The 16,192-nt window shown below is 40.3% G+C and overlaps 1 protein-coding gene across 2 annotated transcripts in view; it reads right to left on the bottom strand.

The window, feature by feature from the left end:
• Positions 1-2,806: 2,806 nt before the first annotated feature.
• LOC102562903 (uncharacterized) overlaps positions 2,807-16,192 on the bottom strand; it is a 61,235-nt gene continuing 47,849 nt past the window's right edge. For both annotated transcript variants that reach the window (XM_059724960.1, XM_059724961.1), the window contains exons 7-11: positions 11,154-11,311; positions 9,784-9,826; positions 7,599-7,785; positions 3,779-3,914; positions 2,807-3,026 (exon numbers count right to left, since the gene is read on the bottom strand). In XM_059724960.1, the coding sequence (XP_059580943.1) occupies positions 2,927-3,026; positions 3,779-3,914; positions 7,599-7,785; positions 9,784-9,826; positions 11,154-11,311 (624 nt within the window). In that variant the 3' untranslated portion in view covers positions 2,807-2,926. The remainder of the gene's footprint in view (positions 3,027-3,778; positions 3,915-7,598; positions 7,786-9,783; positions 9,827-11,153; positions 11,312-16,192) is intronic.

Below are 16,192 nucleotides of genomic sequence, written 5' to 3'. Positions count from 1 at the left end.
CAGGGGCCTGATCCAACTTCTCAGGAACCCACCAGCACGTCACCTCTCTCACAAGCCCGCCTGGGCTTCCAGCACCTCGCATACTGAGGCAGGGTCAGTTTATATACCGGACACATACAAATCCTAACTTTTTTTTTTTACAGAAATATGGGGTCGACTTAAACAATGTACCAACCTATACCCCGTAAAATATAGCATGTATTTTGAACCTATGCAACATTACTGACTTTGCTTAAGGTATATTGGATTTCCATTGTCAGAGAGGGGACTCTTTTTCTAGTTTTGACATACATTGCAACCTCATAACAAACTCCTTTAGGACTGTGAGAAAGGTCCATTAAATAAAAGGGTGTTTGCTATAATAGAATTAGTCAACTTGCTGATGAAATGATGAAAACAACTTGTTCCTGCTGTTGGGCTTAGAAGCAGGGGGTCTTGTAGCAGGCTACAGGTTTGCTGGGGCTATAGCCCAGTATAACAGGCTGTGTATACCAGGCTGTAGCAGGCTGCATACCTCAGGGGCTGCACAACAGTTGAGGACACTGACTTGGTGATTGCAGGCCAGCTTGGAGGAGTGGGTCAGCTGCTAAGAATAATTGGCTGGCCAAAGGAAGTTAAAAGCTCCCAGGGAGGGGAGCTAGAGAGAACAGGGGGAATTGAGTAAGAGCTCTCAGGCTGGTGGCTGCCAGGGTACTCTCTTGGGATCTGGAAAAGACCCCAGCAGAGTAAGACAGAGCAAGGAGACAGAGAGAAGACTTGGAGGTTAGGGGCTGCAGTGCAGAGCTGCGGTGGTTCTCTTAGGGTTTTTGAAGGATGCCTTCAAAAATATAGGCTGTGTAAACTGAGCTAACCTGCTACAGGTCTCTTATAAACGGGGTTCATTATAAAGTTATACTATGGATGAAAATTAAGCACAAACATAGCGATACAACCCATACATGCTTCAGAGGTGTCACAGATTTGCAGAGGAAAAGGAAAGCTCTCCAGCTGATAAGGTATTTAGTTATGGTCAAATGCTGGTAATATGGTCATAAAGGAGATGGCCCAATTCCATAACCCTTACTCACTAAGTGGTGCAGAGTCATCAGCATAGTCTTACTGAGGTCCTTGAACTCTTTCTTCAGTAAATTTACTGCAGATTCTCTCTGCCATGTGTCCTAGGCTCAATTAATTTTGTATACAAACCATATGTAATGGCTTGTGCCACATGAGTTCTGCCTGTGGCATCACTTACACTAGTGAATGACTTCAGTGTTACTACTTATAGGAGAAAGGAATAGTTTGTCCCAAGAGTTGAAGGCAAAATTGAATCCCGGATAGGTTTAAGTACTTTTGCTGGATCAGAACCTTAATGAAGAGAGTGTGGAAGAAAAAAATTCTTACATTTTATTCCGCGACATGGTTTTTTTTGCAACCATTTTTTAATTTTAAATTAGATCATGAGCTTATTATTGTTGCACTTCCTTTTTCACTGTCTTTTGCTGCTTCCCTGATTCTTAGATCTAAGTATCTGTTAGGTTAGTGTTAGTCTCAAATCAGTAGCATGTGTACCTGAGCCAACCAAGATGTGGACAAAAATGGTACACTTTTCTGTGTAAAAAATAATAACAAAATATGATTGCTCCTCTGTGTGTGTGTGTGTGTGTGTGTGTGTAAAAACACACCTGTGTCATCACAAACTTACCATTCCCCCTAAAATACCTTGCATTGTTCTGAATAGGTTACCTCTTGAACTGGAAGTCTTGTAGCTACATTTTCAGTGCACTGTGCCTAGGCTAGTAACTCTCTCTCTTGCTTAGAGGAGCAAAATGTTAATTAGCTTACAAAATTGACTAAATGATTAAATTACTATTATTATTTGACCAGCTGTAATAGCCACAGATGTTTGTGTAACCTTGATGTCCTTGATTTAAAAGACCTCTCACCACAAGATTTAGAGGACATAATGTATCCCAGTCTTAGGTTGATTTTTCTCTATAAGTGAGATAAGCCATGATGGCAATTGGCTGTATCAAAGCTACTTCTTCATTAAAATTTACACTAATATAGAATACACATGAATATGAATATCAGTAAAATCATATACTTGTGTACGCACTAGGCTGCCCTGCTTGATATGTCAGGTTTCTATTTAGCTCTCTCAAGCAAAACTGCTTAGGCTGCTTAGAGATATTAACAACAAAAAAAAAGGGTGCTTTACTTTAAATTTGTTGTGCCCTCACACTGAACCCAGTGCATGCCCAGAAGAGGCAGTGTATTAGTTGGACATGGCTTGCCCAATGTCTGTATACATTGGGTGCCTTAGTGGGGTATATTGGCACTTGTATCTACTAACTGATTGAATCAGTTATTAAATAAAAGCACCAAGAAGCCCCGCTGAAGTGTCTGATCTATACAAGTCCTGCAGAGCTGGGCTGAACTAACCTACTGCTTCTTCTGGTAAAGTGTTTTGGTTTTTTTTTAAACATCTGTAAGCAGTCTCTGTGGCTGTTTCATTCTAGTATTTTCTGGCCAATCCCCCCCAGGGAAACCAATTTAAGGGATCATCTTGAAAATATAAATGATTATAATGGCTATATTTGCCCATAACATAAAAAAAATCATATGATAAATCTAATGCAAGAAGTAGTACAGCCAGTAAGTATGGCAAAATCCAAAAAGCCAAGGTGTTTCTAAAGTTAGATACTGATTTTGGTTTACTTAAGGGAATATAGATACAGAAATAAATGCACAGGAAAAGCATCCACAAAGCATATAGCATAAATTTTGTTTTTATTTACTAATCTTTACAAAAGATGAGTAGTGCACAAGTATACCAATGCTAAAATTCCCTAAAAAAAAAATCTTTTTGAAATACGTGTCTTCGGAAGACATGGTCTTGCAAGCTATCGTGTGGTGGAAATGAAAAGAAAATTCAGATTTTTCATCACATCCTTGTCTCCTCCAGTGGTCGATTCATAAAGTCTTGAATGGCCTGGTGTAGGGGCAACCATTTGTTAATAGAGGCTTTCAAAGCTGTAACCCATCTGAAAGAAAGGAGGACCAACAACTGCGAGTAAGTGTTTTATCTGCACTGGGAAAGAAGACTTCTTTTGTAAGGGGTCTTTCTAAATGTGTTGTACACTTACATCACTATAAATGATAGTAGTAAGTGGACTAGAGAAGTCTGGGAAGGGAGGAACTTGACTGGAAAGGTAAAATCTGAACACAAGTTTTCAAGCCATTAAATAGCTTTTTGGTGGGGTTTTTTTTGCCTACTGCACTAAAATCCAAACCCTATAATTCAGTCTTTTGCTCATTCAGAACTCCCATTGACCTCATTGACATTTTTGTTGTACTGAGATGACCAATATCATAGACCTAAGTGATTTAATGGATTACTTTTTCTTTTTTAATTATAATAATCTGTGTTGGGAGTAATTCACCCTTGAGAAACACTAGTATCTACTTTTGATTTACTTTGGCCTTCCCTCATGAAAATTGCTAGAGTTCTTCCGTTGAGTCTAACCACCCACTTGCTGTTATGAAAGGTACTTTAACAAGGTTCCTTCTTGAACCTCCATAATCCAGCCTTGCTATATCTTCCGCAATGACAATAACAGCATCAATGACTCATATGCCAGCATATTGTGCTGCAGTATGACTAAAACTAGATTAAGAAGAAGTATGAGCAAGGAGATGACATCAAAGTGGAAAGTTGTCATCAATTGTTCCAGAACTGTAGGGTTTTTACTTGCTCAAAAAGTTTGGCAAAGAGAACAGAAAGAGCTCAAATTACCGTTTGTTTTCATTTACGTTCTCTGCACATAGGTGGAAGGTTTTAAATTCTTCGGAGGGAGGTTTCATTTCAATTACAGATCTCCTGGAGCCCAGAGACTGTTCGCTCACAGTATAACCCTGCAGGTAAATCCCACCTGGACAAAGGGAAATGGCACAAACAGGGATTAGCAGGAATACCATTTTTACTGCAAACTGTGAAGGTGTCACTACCTCTTCTGCTGTGCAGTAGGAAAGATTTTATAATGCCTTTTTAGAGAGAGATGATTTTGATTTTGTGCATCACAGAATCAAAATATGCATACTCAAATACATATGCATTATTTTTAATATAGGCAATGTACGGAAAAAATATCATTACCATGCGGCTTTACACTGAAAAATGAATAGAAAATGGCATTGTGGGAACCCATATTTTTATTTATATAAGATTTCCAGATGAAATATGCTCAGTTTACAAATAAACACACACACATCCATATCTATATATATCTATATACAGTATATAGATACAGGTATGGATATGGGTATGCATGTGTGTGTGTGTTTGTAAACTGAGCATATTTCATCTGGAAATCTTTATTTTTGTGTGTGTGTGTGTGTGTGTGGGTGTGTAGTGTGTGAGTGTAGTGTGTGTGTATATGTTTGTGTGTGTGTGTAGTGTGTGTGTGTAGTGTGTGTATATGTTTGTGTGTGTGTATATATGTGTGTGTATATGTTTGTGTGTGTGTATATATGTGTGTGTTTATGTTTGTGTGTGTGTATATATGTGTCTGTGTAGTGTGTGTGTATGTGGGTGTGTGTATATGTGTGTGTGTAGTGTGTGTATATATGTGTGTGTGTGTATATATGTGTGTGTGTGTGTATATATGTGTGTGTCGTGTGTGGGTGTGTGTATGTGTGTCTCTGTAGTGTGTGTGTATGTGTGTCTCTGTAGTGTGTGTGTAGTGTGTGTATATATATGTCTGTGTAGTGTGTGTGTGTATATATGTGTGTCTGTAGTGTGTGTGTAGTGTGTGTATATATGTGTCTGTGTAGTGTGTGTATATATGTGTGTCTGTGTAGTGTGTGTGTGTGTAGTGTGTGTGTAGTGTGTATATATATTTTTTTTTTCTATACAGATCTACCTATATCTATTGATAGATAGACAGATATTGTTTTTCTCTTCCTGCCCTGCAATTTATCTTGAGATCTGAGAGACAAGGTGACTTTTTTCTCAGCTTCACAGATCATTGCTACTAATCGAGGTTCTCCACGTTTCTGGATGAAGACCACTGTACTGGACAGAGGTATTTTTATCATTACAAACTAAATGTTGTCAATTTGGTCTCTCTCGCACCAATGCTATCTGTGCTGCACAGATGTAACCAACTGGTCATGATACTCAAACTTCAAAACTATTTTTTTTTCTGTATGAATACTTGCTGCAGCACATTCAGCTATGTTGATCCTTCAGGTATAATAAAAATAAAAAGCAGTTAAAATGTAGGCGTGTCACTGAAGTCAGCAGACGTTAATGTGAACTATAGATGGAGAGCAGCTGAATAAGACGGTGCCATTTTACATCATTGCTTCTCAGAGTACAACTGTACTTTAGGGTACTGACTTGAAATATTGAAAGCAGAATAGCAGAAGTAAGATTTAAAAGGACTACAGTCTCACTAGGGATGTGAAAGGTTAAACAATTAATTTTTAACTAATGAGCCCAGTGATAACTGGTTAGCTTACTCTTTATTTTTTAGTGCCAGGTGGGGCACAATCTGGCAGGGAAGGGAATCCATTACATGCCCCAGCAGGAGGAAAAAGGGTGGGGGGGAGAGGGGAACAGCAAAGGGGACTACTAGTACCTATAGCCTCTGAGGTTAAAGAGGAAAACAGTAGGCAGCCTAATGACTCGTCAATTAAGCAATTAGTTGCTCCTTCACAGGAGCTCCCTTTCTCCCAGCATGGGGCTTTATGTAGGCTGTGTTGTTTGGCTGGGCTTGCCACCACTGCCTCCCCACCCGCTGCTCCTCCCCTTTCCCCATTAAAGGGCCCTGGGAGCAGATCCCAGCAGCAGGTGTCTCAGAATTGCTATATTATTGGTTAACCATTTAACCAATATAGTTAGAAAAGGTTATGTGGATAACTTTTAAAATGTTCTTTACATCCCTAAGTCTCACCATGTGTTCTACTTTTATACGTGGAAAAGCATGCAGCCAACTTCTTTGTACATGTAATTTTGAGGACTAAGTTTTGTGGACCTCAAAACCTGGATGCATGTAAGTCCTGTACATTTAGAAGCGGCTTAGGAAGATTTGGTTCATTCTGTCAAGTCCTTCACTGGAATTGATGAGAGTTTTAGCCTTAATGGGGATACATTTGGCTGTTAGGTGAGGACTTCATATAGAATTATAGAAAATGATGATTGGAAGAGACCTTGGGAGGTCATCTAGTTCAACCCTCTGCTCAAAGCAAGACTACCCCCACCTAGATCATCCCAGTCAAGGCTTTGTCTAGCCGAGTCTTAAAAACCTCTAAGGATGGAGATTCCATAGCCTTTCTGGGTTATATCTACTATCAGTTTCTCCACTTTTGAGCTGTTGATCTATGAGCTGCTAATACAGTGGCAATGTTTAATATCATCTAATGTGCAATTTTTATTTCTGGCTAGCACACATGCAATGATTTCTTCTTAGAAATAATTTATTTAATCATTTAATGTGCAGTGGCAAAAATATTTTAGTAGTTTTTTCCTTCCATTAAGAAAAAGAGAGACATTTCAAAATTTAAAAATCCTATAAGCAGAAGTTGTTCTCTTTCTTTGATGTTTTGCCAGTAGACATGGCAGAACCGTTTTAAGCCTAGCTAATTTAACTCTGAAGAGAGGGTATTACATATATAGCAGTAACTTTTCATGACATTTTTCTCTATGCCACAGTGTTACAGTTGACACTTCACTAGGAAATAGCAGCAGCTCAATTTATATTTACATGGTAGATTACTTAAAAGGCCCAGGGAACAGATTCAAAGACTAGGGACACTTCTTTTCCAAGTTTTGAGTCCTGTAGTTTCATTGATATCATATTGAATACCAGTTAGGCGCACACTAATCCACTGTCAATGGAAATTATATTTCTGAGAGTACTGTCTGCTGTGAAAAATGTATACCTCAGAAATGAGCTTTGGTGGCAAGGGAAAATCTGCTATGGTGCCCAACCATTTTTTTTACAAGAGTATATTTAACTGTGTAAGTTTAGTCTGGATATTGTAAGAAGGTATCTAACTATCCAAAGATGAAGAAGGATGCTGACAGATTGGGGGGGGGAGTGGGGGGGTGGATAACATGCTCTACCAGTGCTGTGTTACTTCCACCTGGCTCCACAGTGTGCTTCGGGTGCTTCAGCGGGGCTTTTTGGTGCTTTTAGCTAAAGCTGATTCAATCAGTTATTAGATAAAAGAGCCAAAAAAGCCCCACTAAAGCACTCAGTCTCTAAGACTTTGGGAAAGCTGGGTGCAAATAATGCACTGCCCCTTCTAGGCACGTGCTGGGCTCGGCATGGGAGGGTGCTGAGTTTAAGGTAAAGCACCATTTTTTCCACCCCACATCTAGAAACAGCTGAAGTGAAATGAGTTTGCAACAGATTACATGATGTGTTTGTCTGTGGTCAGGCCACTGCCAGTAATGCTTCTTTCTTCAGCCCTCCAATCCAAAAGTGGTTTCTGTCAGTAAAAGCACCATTTCCACCTTAAGAATATGAAAGTACTACTTTAAACTGCATTAAACCATTCCAATTAATATTAATACATTAGCAATATAAGAACAAATGGTTACCACGTACCTATGGCATGTATGGACCGAATGCTGGCATAAAAATACAAGCAACCATCCTTCAAAATGCAGTAGTGCTGAACCCAGACATCCTTGGTTTTGTCTAGTTGGTGGAGAAGACCCAGGCACTCTGGGTTTTTGATAGCGAGGGGTGGCAGGCTCGTGTTGTGCAGGGTGACATCTACCCATACATGGTTCTACATATTTAGTAATCAAATAATTGCATGTAAGAATTTATGAAGAACTCTGCTTTCCTTATGCAAACATGCCAGCTGAATCCCTTTCCCCCATTCTAAAAGCAACGTATTTGTACAGTGTATTAGAAGTGCAATTAAAAGCATATGCAAGACAGCAAATAGTTACTAACTTCTCCTTCTTAAAAGAATTACTGGTCTTTTTCTTCGTATATTTTGTTTAGCAGCTCAAGGTGGTGCAACTTGTCCTAAGAGGACTACTGCACTAACTGTCTGGTGACCTTGTTTCGCCTTGTTTCAGTTCAGTTTTTATGGTTTCCAAAAATAGAATGTGGAAAATTAAGGATCCCGTTCTAACCAGGGATGCTCATACACAACTGCCACTGACATCCATGAAAGTCATAGGAGCATTTGAGGATAGAATATAAGGCTTGGAGGAAAGCATTACTAGATACTTATGGTTGGCTTTCCTGTCTCATCTTGAAGGCAAAATCTTTTTGACCTAGTCAAAGATTTCCTTATTACCATTTCTGGAAGAGGATGTAAATGCCTAGGCTGCTGATAGTATTGGCCAACAAGACAGAGTAGGATTGCTGAGAACCATAAGGAAATAGACAAAAAGGGGAAAAAAGGGCAGGCAGGGGAGAGATGGGGGCAGAACTGCATCGAGTAAGATTGAACCATGAACAACATATTTTTTTCTTCTTTCCCATCTAAAAGGATATTTGGAACCTAACTTCTACATCTAAGACTAGCATGTATTGTTTATATGCAGTTTAAAAAAAATTGTTGCATCAACCTGTGCCATTGTCATTTGGAGTCAGGGAGAATGTTTGCAATATCAATCACATCTTGTTCTGTTACTTTTTCATTTGATTGTTATTTCTTCTTCATCCTTCTCGGGATGGTGAAGGGAAAAATAGCTAAAGAAATATAGCTGAGTGTCAGCTTTTCTGTGAACTGAAAATGTTCTCTCTTGCTGAGGAGAGGAATGCAGTATTATGCATACAAGAAAGGAATGTAGTGCATTAGTGGAAAAGACCCCCTTATTTATTAGGAGGACAAAGTGTCATTGTATCAATATGTTGAGCAAGAGTATTAATGATCAGGAGAAGCACAGTACTGCTGGGGTATCATGAATTCTGCAGCTTACTCCAAACCAGTGGGGGTCAATCTTTTTGACAGGTATGCCACAAATTAAGCCCTCTGTCCTCCAGAGTATTTTCTAAACCCCCTCACCTACCTGATCTGCTGCTCTGCTTCCTGTTCCCTGACCTGTTCAATCTTCTGCTCTGTTTTCTGCTCCCTTCCCTATCTGCCACCATGCTGCCTGCCCCCTCCCCGATCTGCCATGTGCCACACATGAGGATGCCCGTGCCACTTGTGGCATGCATGCTGCTGGTTGGCCAAACCCTGTTCTAAAGTTTCAGTTACAGGACCCTGGATAGCATTTTAAGGAACAAATAAAGAGGTTTTGGTCTAACTAAAAATGAATGTAGAAAGCAAGTAACTAAAAAAAACCCAAAAACCTGGAAGAGGAAATAATTGAAAAATATTCATTAATAGAATAAATTACATGCTTAAATAGATACAGACCCCCCCTACCCCAATTCCTCCAGAAATGACTGTTGTGTACTTAGAGATGAAACAGTTGAAGACAGGCATTCAGTAGCTTAGAAAACAAGTCAAATAAATTACTGATCATGTTGGTAGTGGCTGAATCAATGTAAGATCTTTTGGAAAATAGGTATTAAGAGGACTTTTTCACATAAATGGTATCCAGTTAATCCAAAAAAAGAATGCTGAGAGGTAGAGAAGTATGACTGACACCATTTTATAGATGAGTGAAATGAGACACAGAAAGGTTAAGTGAGTTGCCTAAGACCTCACATTGTGTCAGTGGCAGAGATAAAAACAGAACTGAACTCAGGAGTCTCCATGTCTCCCAATCCCATGCTTAGTCCACTAGAGAAGTCTGCTTCTCAAATAAGAAAGAATTACCTGTTGGATTGGATGCACAGCTTTATCCATGGCTTCCAACCACCTACAAAATGAGCAAAACAGAGAATAGCTCATCTTGGTAGAATGGAATAAATACACTTGAAAAAGTTTTAATTTTGGCTGAAATAAGAATGTTTCAGAGAGAAGTACAGTGTTTAGGACAGGCTAAAGCTTGGAAACAAACACATATACACATGCATGTGCACACAATGCATTATTATCTAGATTGGCATTACTAACTATGGGCAAAGATATATTTTGCCTCTTGCTGGATGGCAAATTATCCTAAGTAGAGCAATGTAACAGGGGATATCCATAAACACTTGTTTGTAGACTAGACTTTATCTGTTAGACAAATTGTTAGTACTTCCTAGTTCTTTTTTAAAAGACTGGCTAGGGCTTAAAGGGAAACTTTAAAAGGCTGTCACAAACTGGGTATTACAAAATAAAGAAACTGACTTTGTAACAGAGATTTCCATTTGAGCAGCAGTCTGGCTTGGTCCCATCATGCATTGCTACTTTTATTTTTAACTAGTGGGGAGGTGCTTGGATACTATGAGAATAGGTGTTCTGTAAGTGCTCAGATATAAAAATAGAAGGATGGATGAGTCAGGCCATATCAAATATCACCCTTGTCTATATCTTTGCACTTCCAAAAATACAGGAAAAAGGAAAGGGCAAAGAAAATTTATTTTCAATGCATTGTGTCTGCACTGACAGTGGATACTAGATTGGCCTAAAATGAGTCAGAGGGATTCAAAGTACTGCTTAAAAACCACTACATACATTTTTCTAGTAATAATTTAAAATCCTTGGTGAAAGCAAAAGGAACATTATTAAAGGCTCCCTAAATGAGGGACAAAACCAATCTAGCTGTCACTGTTCCAACAAAACCTATAATCAGGCCCAATGTGCTCTTGTAATGTGTTAAAGTTTTAAAATGGGGAAATAATGTTACAGAGAAAGCAGAAGTGCTTTTGAGAAAAGAGACTTTGCTTTTTCTTTTAAGTTCTGCTGGGAAAAATATTGTGAGTCAAAATAACTACTTCTAGCTACTTTGGTATGAAATAAAGGATAAATTGGCAAAGAATCAGGAAATGATTTCAATTTACTTTAAATATAGGGATAAGGGGAAGAGAGTTAAGAACGTGGACAGACTTCTTTTCTGGAGAGATCACAATTTGATAAAGATGCTATTTGTTATGCTTTCATGAAATCCTAAAGAGAGGAAGAAAGCCAAAAAAAAAATCTTCCCTTACATAGGTGACTAACAAATGTCCTTTTAAAACTAATCTTTATGATAGGTTTTGCACCAAAACAAAATGTGTGTATGTATCAAAACATTTTAACAATACAATAAGATTTTTTACCTTTTCATCTCTTGGTTTGAAGTTGCACAGAAGTGGAAAATCCTGTTTCCATTTTGAGGTATGCACTTAAACACAAATGGTTTCCCCAGGCTGGTGTCCATGCCAATTTCTGCCCCTTCCAATTTTGTCACCTCCAGAGGTCTGCACTTTCCTTCATCCTATAATTGATGAAGTAGAAGCTAAGGAAACTTACAGCACAGCATTGGGAAACTGAACTGGTATCGGGAAATGGCCAGGCTTTAGCTATTGTAAGGAAAGACACACACGGATGTTTACTGTCAAGCTGGTGCCTTTGAAAATATCCCACTAATTATTATTTAAAGCTGGAAGGTCCAGAAAACATGTGCAATAGATTTGCTAAAGACAGATATTTGAAGTCTCTTATTGGAGATTCGTATTTGTCTGCAGGTTTGTACACACTACCTTTTTTTTTCCCTGGGAAAAGTGATTTTTGAGTGTATGTCCTCCATTTCCTGCTTGTACATGATTCAGGTTGAGGGATAGAAGTGATTAAGAATGGCATTTTCAAAAGCACCATCATGATTCAGGAGTACCTGTTACTTTGACACTCAGTGTGCATTTAACTCTTTACTTGCTTTACTCCTTTGAAAATCTCACCTGGAGCATGCAGATCTAAAGCAGATATTTGTGCTCACAGAATTGTGGGCATAAATTAACAGACTGGATTGACCTTTTTTGAAAATGTATCCTAAATATCAATTTATACAGAATTTTCTTTGTTGTTTTTGGGCAACGTTCAAGATAGCCTATTTCAAAGGTTTTTATTATAGACTGGTTTAAACATCTTTGAAACTGGAGGGCATAATCAATGTTGTTCATTTAAGAGAGTTGTAAGAAGCTATTTAGTTCCTAAACGTTATCAGGTTGGTGAAACAGTAGAAGCATCACCCAAAACACAAGTATCTATCACTGCTCAAAGCAAAGCTGCATGTCAAACATATAAGAGTACTGGCTTGGCTGTGTTTTTAAACTCCTTTGCTTTTAAGGAGTGCTCCTGAAGCAGTGGCTATTGCTTCCTATTGAACAATGATGAGGGAATAATTACACTGTCCATAGATGATGGTAGTGAGTACTGCAGTGAAGCACAGCAGCCTGCTCCATGTCCACTGCACTCTGAAGGGATGTAGTATAGCCACCCTTACTGCAGTGCTGAGTGCACCAATAGGCATGCCTGAGACAGAGAGCTTGTTGGTTACATGACACATTTTTTCAGGGTATTCCACACACAGACTAGGTATGCTGTGTTTCACTACATTTCTCTCTACCAGAGTCCATTGATGGCATAAACACACTTTTACTGTTGGAACATGTAGACAGCAGTAGCGCTATTTGCAAAGCGCATAAAAATCCTCTTTTACAGAATAGAACTAATGAATGACTCTGAAATCCAACAGGCTCTAGCAGTAAGGACCAAACTTCAAAACATTTGAGAGATGCTTTTGCTGCTCCTGAAATATATGCACACAAAGAAATCTTTGCATTCACAAAACCTCCAGCTGAGTTTATAAAATGAGCACTTGTGCATAGAAAAATCCAGTGGAACAAGTAGCTGCCTAATTGTCCCAGTGTATGTGTTTTCTGCAGGAGCAGAATAACCTTTTCAATTTTTTAATCTGCCACCTAAATACACCCACAACAGCTCATTTCCACAATCATTGTGTTTTCTTCCATATTTTTTTTTCACAAAAAATCAGCTAGATATCCATAGAACAAGGCCAACAGTCCACACAGTCTGATCTACTTTATGTATAACGCTTCCAAACATGAAACCGTGTTGAAGAACACCAGATTATGCTTTGTGTCCACTGATCCAGTCCACAGGTAATTCGTTTTTCCTGTTGCTGGGGTGGCAATGGTAGTAAGACATGGTTCACAGGACCTATGCTTTCTCCAGGATCTTTCTGTACTATCATGAGTGGAGCCCATGCAGAGCTTTGGGTACTCAGGAATGTGTATGTTCCTTTTTGTGGGTCCTCAAGATACATTTCTGTAGTGATGGGGCAGAGTCTTGAATTGCCCTCTCCATATACACAGCCTTCTGTGGTAGAGTCCCCTGCTGCTGGAATGTAGCCCGAGTAGGGCCCTAGTGGGGTAGTGTGCTTGTAGGGATACACATAAGTTGGCACCTAAGCAAATGGTGGTCTGTGACAACTGTCTTTCCTGTCCCCCTTATCCATGCTTCAAGCAATTGGATCCCCTGCCATTCTGATTTAACAAGTCCACGAAGGAGGCGGCGCAGATTTGGGGGCTTATCTTTAAAAGTAAGATCAAGTGTCCTTTTGTTTGCTAAAACGATATTTTCTAATTCTATCTTTGATTAATGAGACTTCTGGGCGAAGAAAGCCACCTTGCAGTGAGGTGGCTTTCTTCAACAGTGGCTGCTGGTTTTGGTCCAAAACATTTTTCTTTTTTGCCCTGAAGCCCACAAATGGCCTATTGTTGAAAAAGCCAGTAATGTAACTATGAGTGGGCAAGTGGGGCACCAGCCCTGAGTGCTGACTGGTGGCCTCCCCCACTGCTGACCTGGCTGCCAATGCTGCCATCTCCACTGCCCATGGTGCAGTAGCTGCATGTTATGCCTCTGGGCAAAGCTACAGGACATGGTGAGTCATGGAACTAAGCCCAGTGATGGGTACTACTGCTACCACACACATGTATAACTGAATCACAAAAATATTCCTATAATTTGGGAAGGGAGGGGGGGATTTTGAAATATGAATAATCTGAAATTTATGATGGAATTATGTCTGCCAGCAAATGTTCCATAGTTCACCAGTGATCCACAGAATGCCTTTTGGGGTCCCCTGGGTAGAGGGCAAAGTGCCTGTTTCATGTTTGCAATCTTTGCTCTGGAAATGAAGACACAAACAGGGTTGGATCCACGTGGGGGTGGTGGGAGGTTGGGGGCACTGGTGCACTTCTGTCCTGTAAAGTAACAGGAGCTCTCTGGCTCCCTTTTAAGGGAAGGCAGCAAGCTAAGCTTGTTGAGCATGGCTGCAGCAGCAGGAGCACATGCTGATTAAAAGGGGAAACTTCTGTGCATGGCTGGGGAGCCACATGACAGAAAGGAGGTGGGGCTTTGAGGCATATAAACCCAGGGCCTGGGCCAGACTGGGCAGTCAGACCTTGCATGCTGCAGGGAGGGGAGCTCACCAGGGAAGCTGACTGCAGGAAGCAGGCTCATGGACACCCAAGCTACCCATGAGAGTAAGCCCAGCACTGCCAAGTATAGCTTGGAGTAGGGTATTGACCCAGAGCAGGGAAGGACTTTTGTAGAAGCAGTTTGCTGATATTTCTGTTATGCTGATATGTATGTTTGTTTAGCACTGGAGGACTGGATTGTGCCTATGGGGGAGACGTGGAGGTCCCAGAGGGGTGACTGGTAGGACACTCGGCATCAGGCAACCTAGCCTGGGGTCTGGGCCCAGAGGGCCAAGAGCTGAGGAAGCAAGCAGTCAAGGACCAGAGGACTGAGGGCAGAGATGATGAGGGCAGCCTGGCCTGGAGCACACAAGACAGGAGCCCAAGAAGGGCGAGGGCAGGAGATGGGCCAGGACAGTGGACCTTAGGCTAGCGGGCCCAGCTAGAGGAAAGGGGCTGAAGCCAGGAAGGCAGAAGCCCCACCAAAGGTTTGAGGCTAGAGGGACTGAGTGTGGAGTTGGGGCCAAGGGTCTTCTCCTCCTCTCCCCACCCAAATATTGACTGACATTTGTGAGGCATGGGCATGACTATAGGGGTAGCTGGAGGTCACAATTATTGCCCCTAAGGCACAATGGGTTGTCTTGAAGGGGAAACTCACCCTGTAGGGTTTGGGGCAGAGAAACCTGGAGGATTGTACACCAAGGAAAGGCACTTAGGAAAAGACTATTCCGGCCTCTAGAGGGAGAGCCTCCCTAGTTAAAAGACCCCAGATCAAGTAGTGGCAGACAGGAGGTAAAGGGAGACTGGGGAGCATGGGCAGGTAAGTCAAACCATTAGGAGGTGTCTGATGCCAGGCAGATTGCTAGAGCCTGTCTTATACTCCTTTTGATTTCTAGTCCATCCAAAGTTTAAAGCAAGCTACCTAACAGGGGGCAGCACCACTTCTATTCAGGCAGCAGTGAGAGAGTCAGTTGACTTAATGGCTCATTACAATTTCCTTGATCCTTTCAAAATTCTTCATTCCACAGGTACTAATGGTCCTCTTTCCTTTTAAATGGTCTTTAATGGTTCCACTAGTCCAGCTATCCTTACTTCTGCAATACTGCTGTTTCTTAGCTGCTCCTAGTAACATAGTTCCCATTTCACAGCTCCGCATACTGTTTTTTTAACTCTAACTAAAACATTAACTCTGGTGTTTAAGAACATTAGCTCTGGTGGGGAAATCACTTTCAATGAAGCATTGGAGGCACTGTCTACTGTCAAGAAGTCTTGGTTTTGTTTTATGAAACTGAAAGAGACGCACATTGAACTATAACACCATGACAAATGAAAAAAACATCTTTGGATTATTTTTGCCTAGTTTGTTTTGTTTTTATATATAATCTATGATATAGCAAATCAATGAAAATTCTAATAAAGGGGGGGTTTGCTTCAATTTTAAATTGAATAATAAAGCTCTAAGCCCGTGCTTATGAGTGAAACTTTTAGTTTCTTTTTTAACTGGAGAAAAGTGTGTGCTTTGTTATATGTGATGTTGCACATCTGCACCCCCTTTTCAAAATCCTAGATCCACCCATGGACATAGGTGAAATAATCTCTCAAGGTTAGTTCTCAGTTTCCTCAGTTCTCCCTGAGTTTCAGGAAAACTGTTTTTCGGAAAATTGAAAACATTTGGCAAAGCGTATCAAAGAGTAAGAGCAAAAGCCTATTTGAGGCTTAGAGAGGGAGTAGTGAGAAAAAAGGAAATGTGTTACCTAATCCTTTCATTGAACTGATTGGTTGATAATGTAGGGTGTGTAGCTAGGTACTCATGAACTAGTCCTATTTCACTTGGCGTAAACACATTCAGAAAATAAATGACATCCAGAACATGCCTT

The sequence above is a fragment of the Alligator mississippiensis genome, chromosome 3 (genome assembly GCF_030867095.1).
Source record: "Alligator mississippiensis isolate rAllMis1 chromosome 3, rAllMis1, whole genome shotgun sequence".
NCBI classification, from domain to species: Eukaryota; Metazoa; Chordata; order Crocodylia; family Alligatoridae; genus Alligator; species Alligator mississippiensis.
The sequence above is the reverse complement of the archived record's forward strand: the minus strand, read 5'-3'. Positions and strand labels throughout refer to the sequence as shown.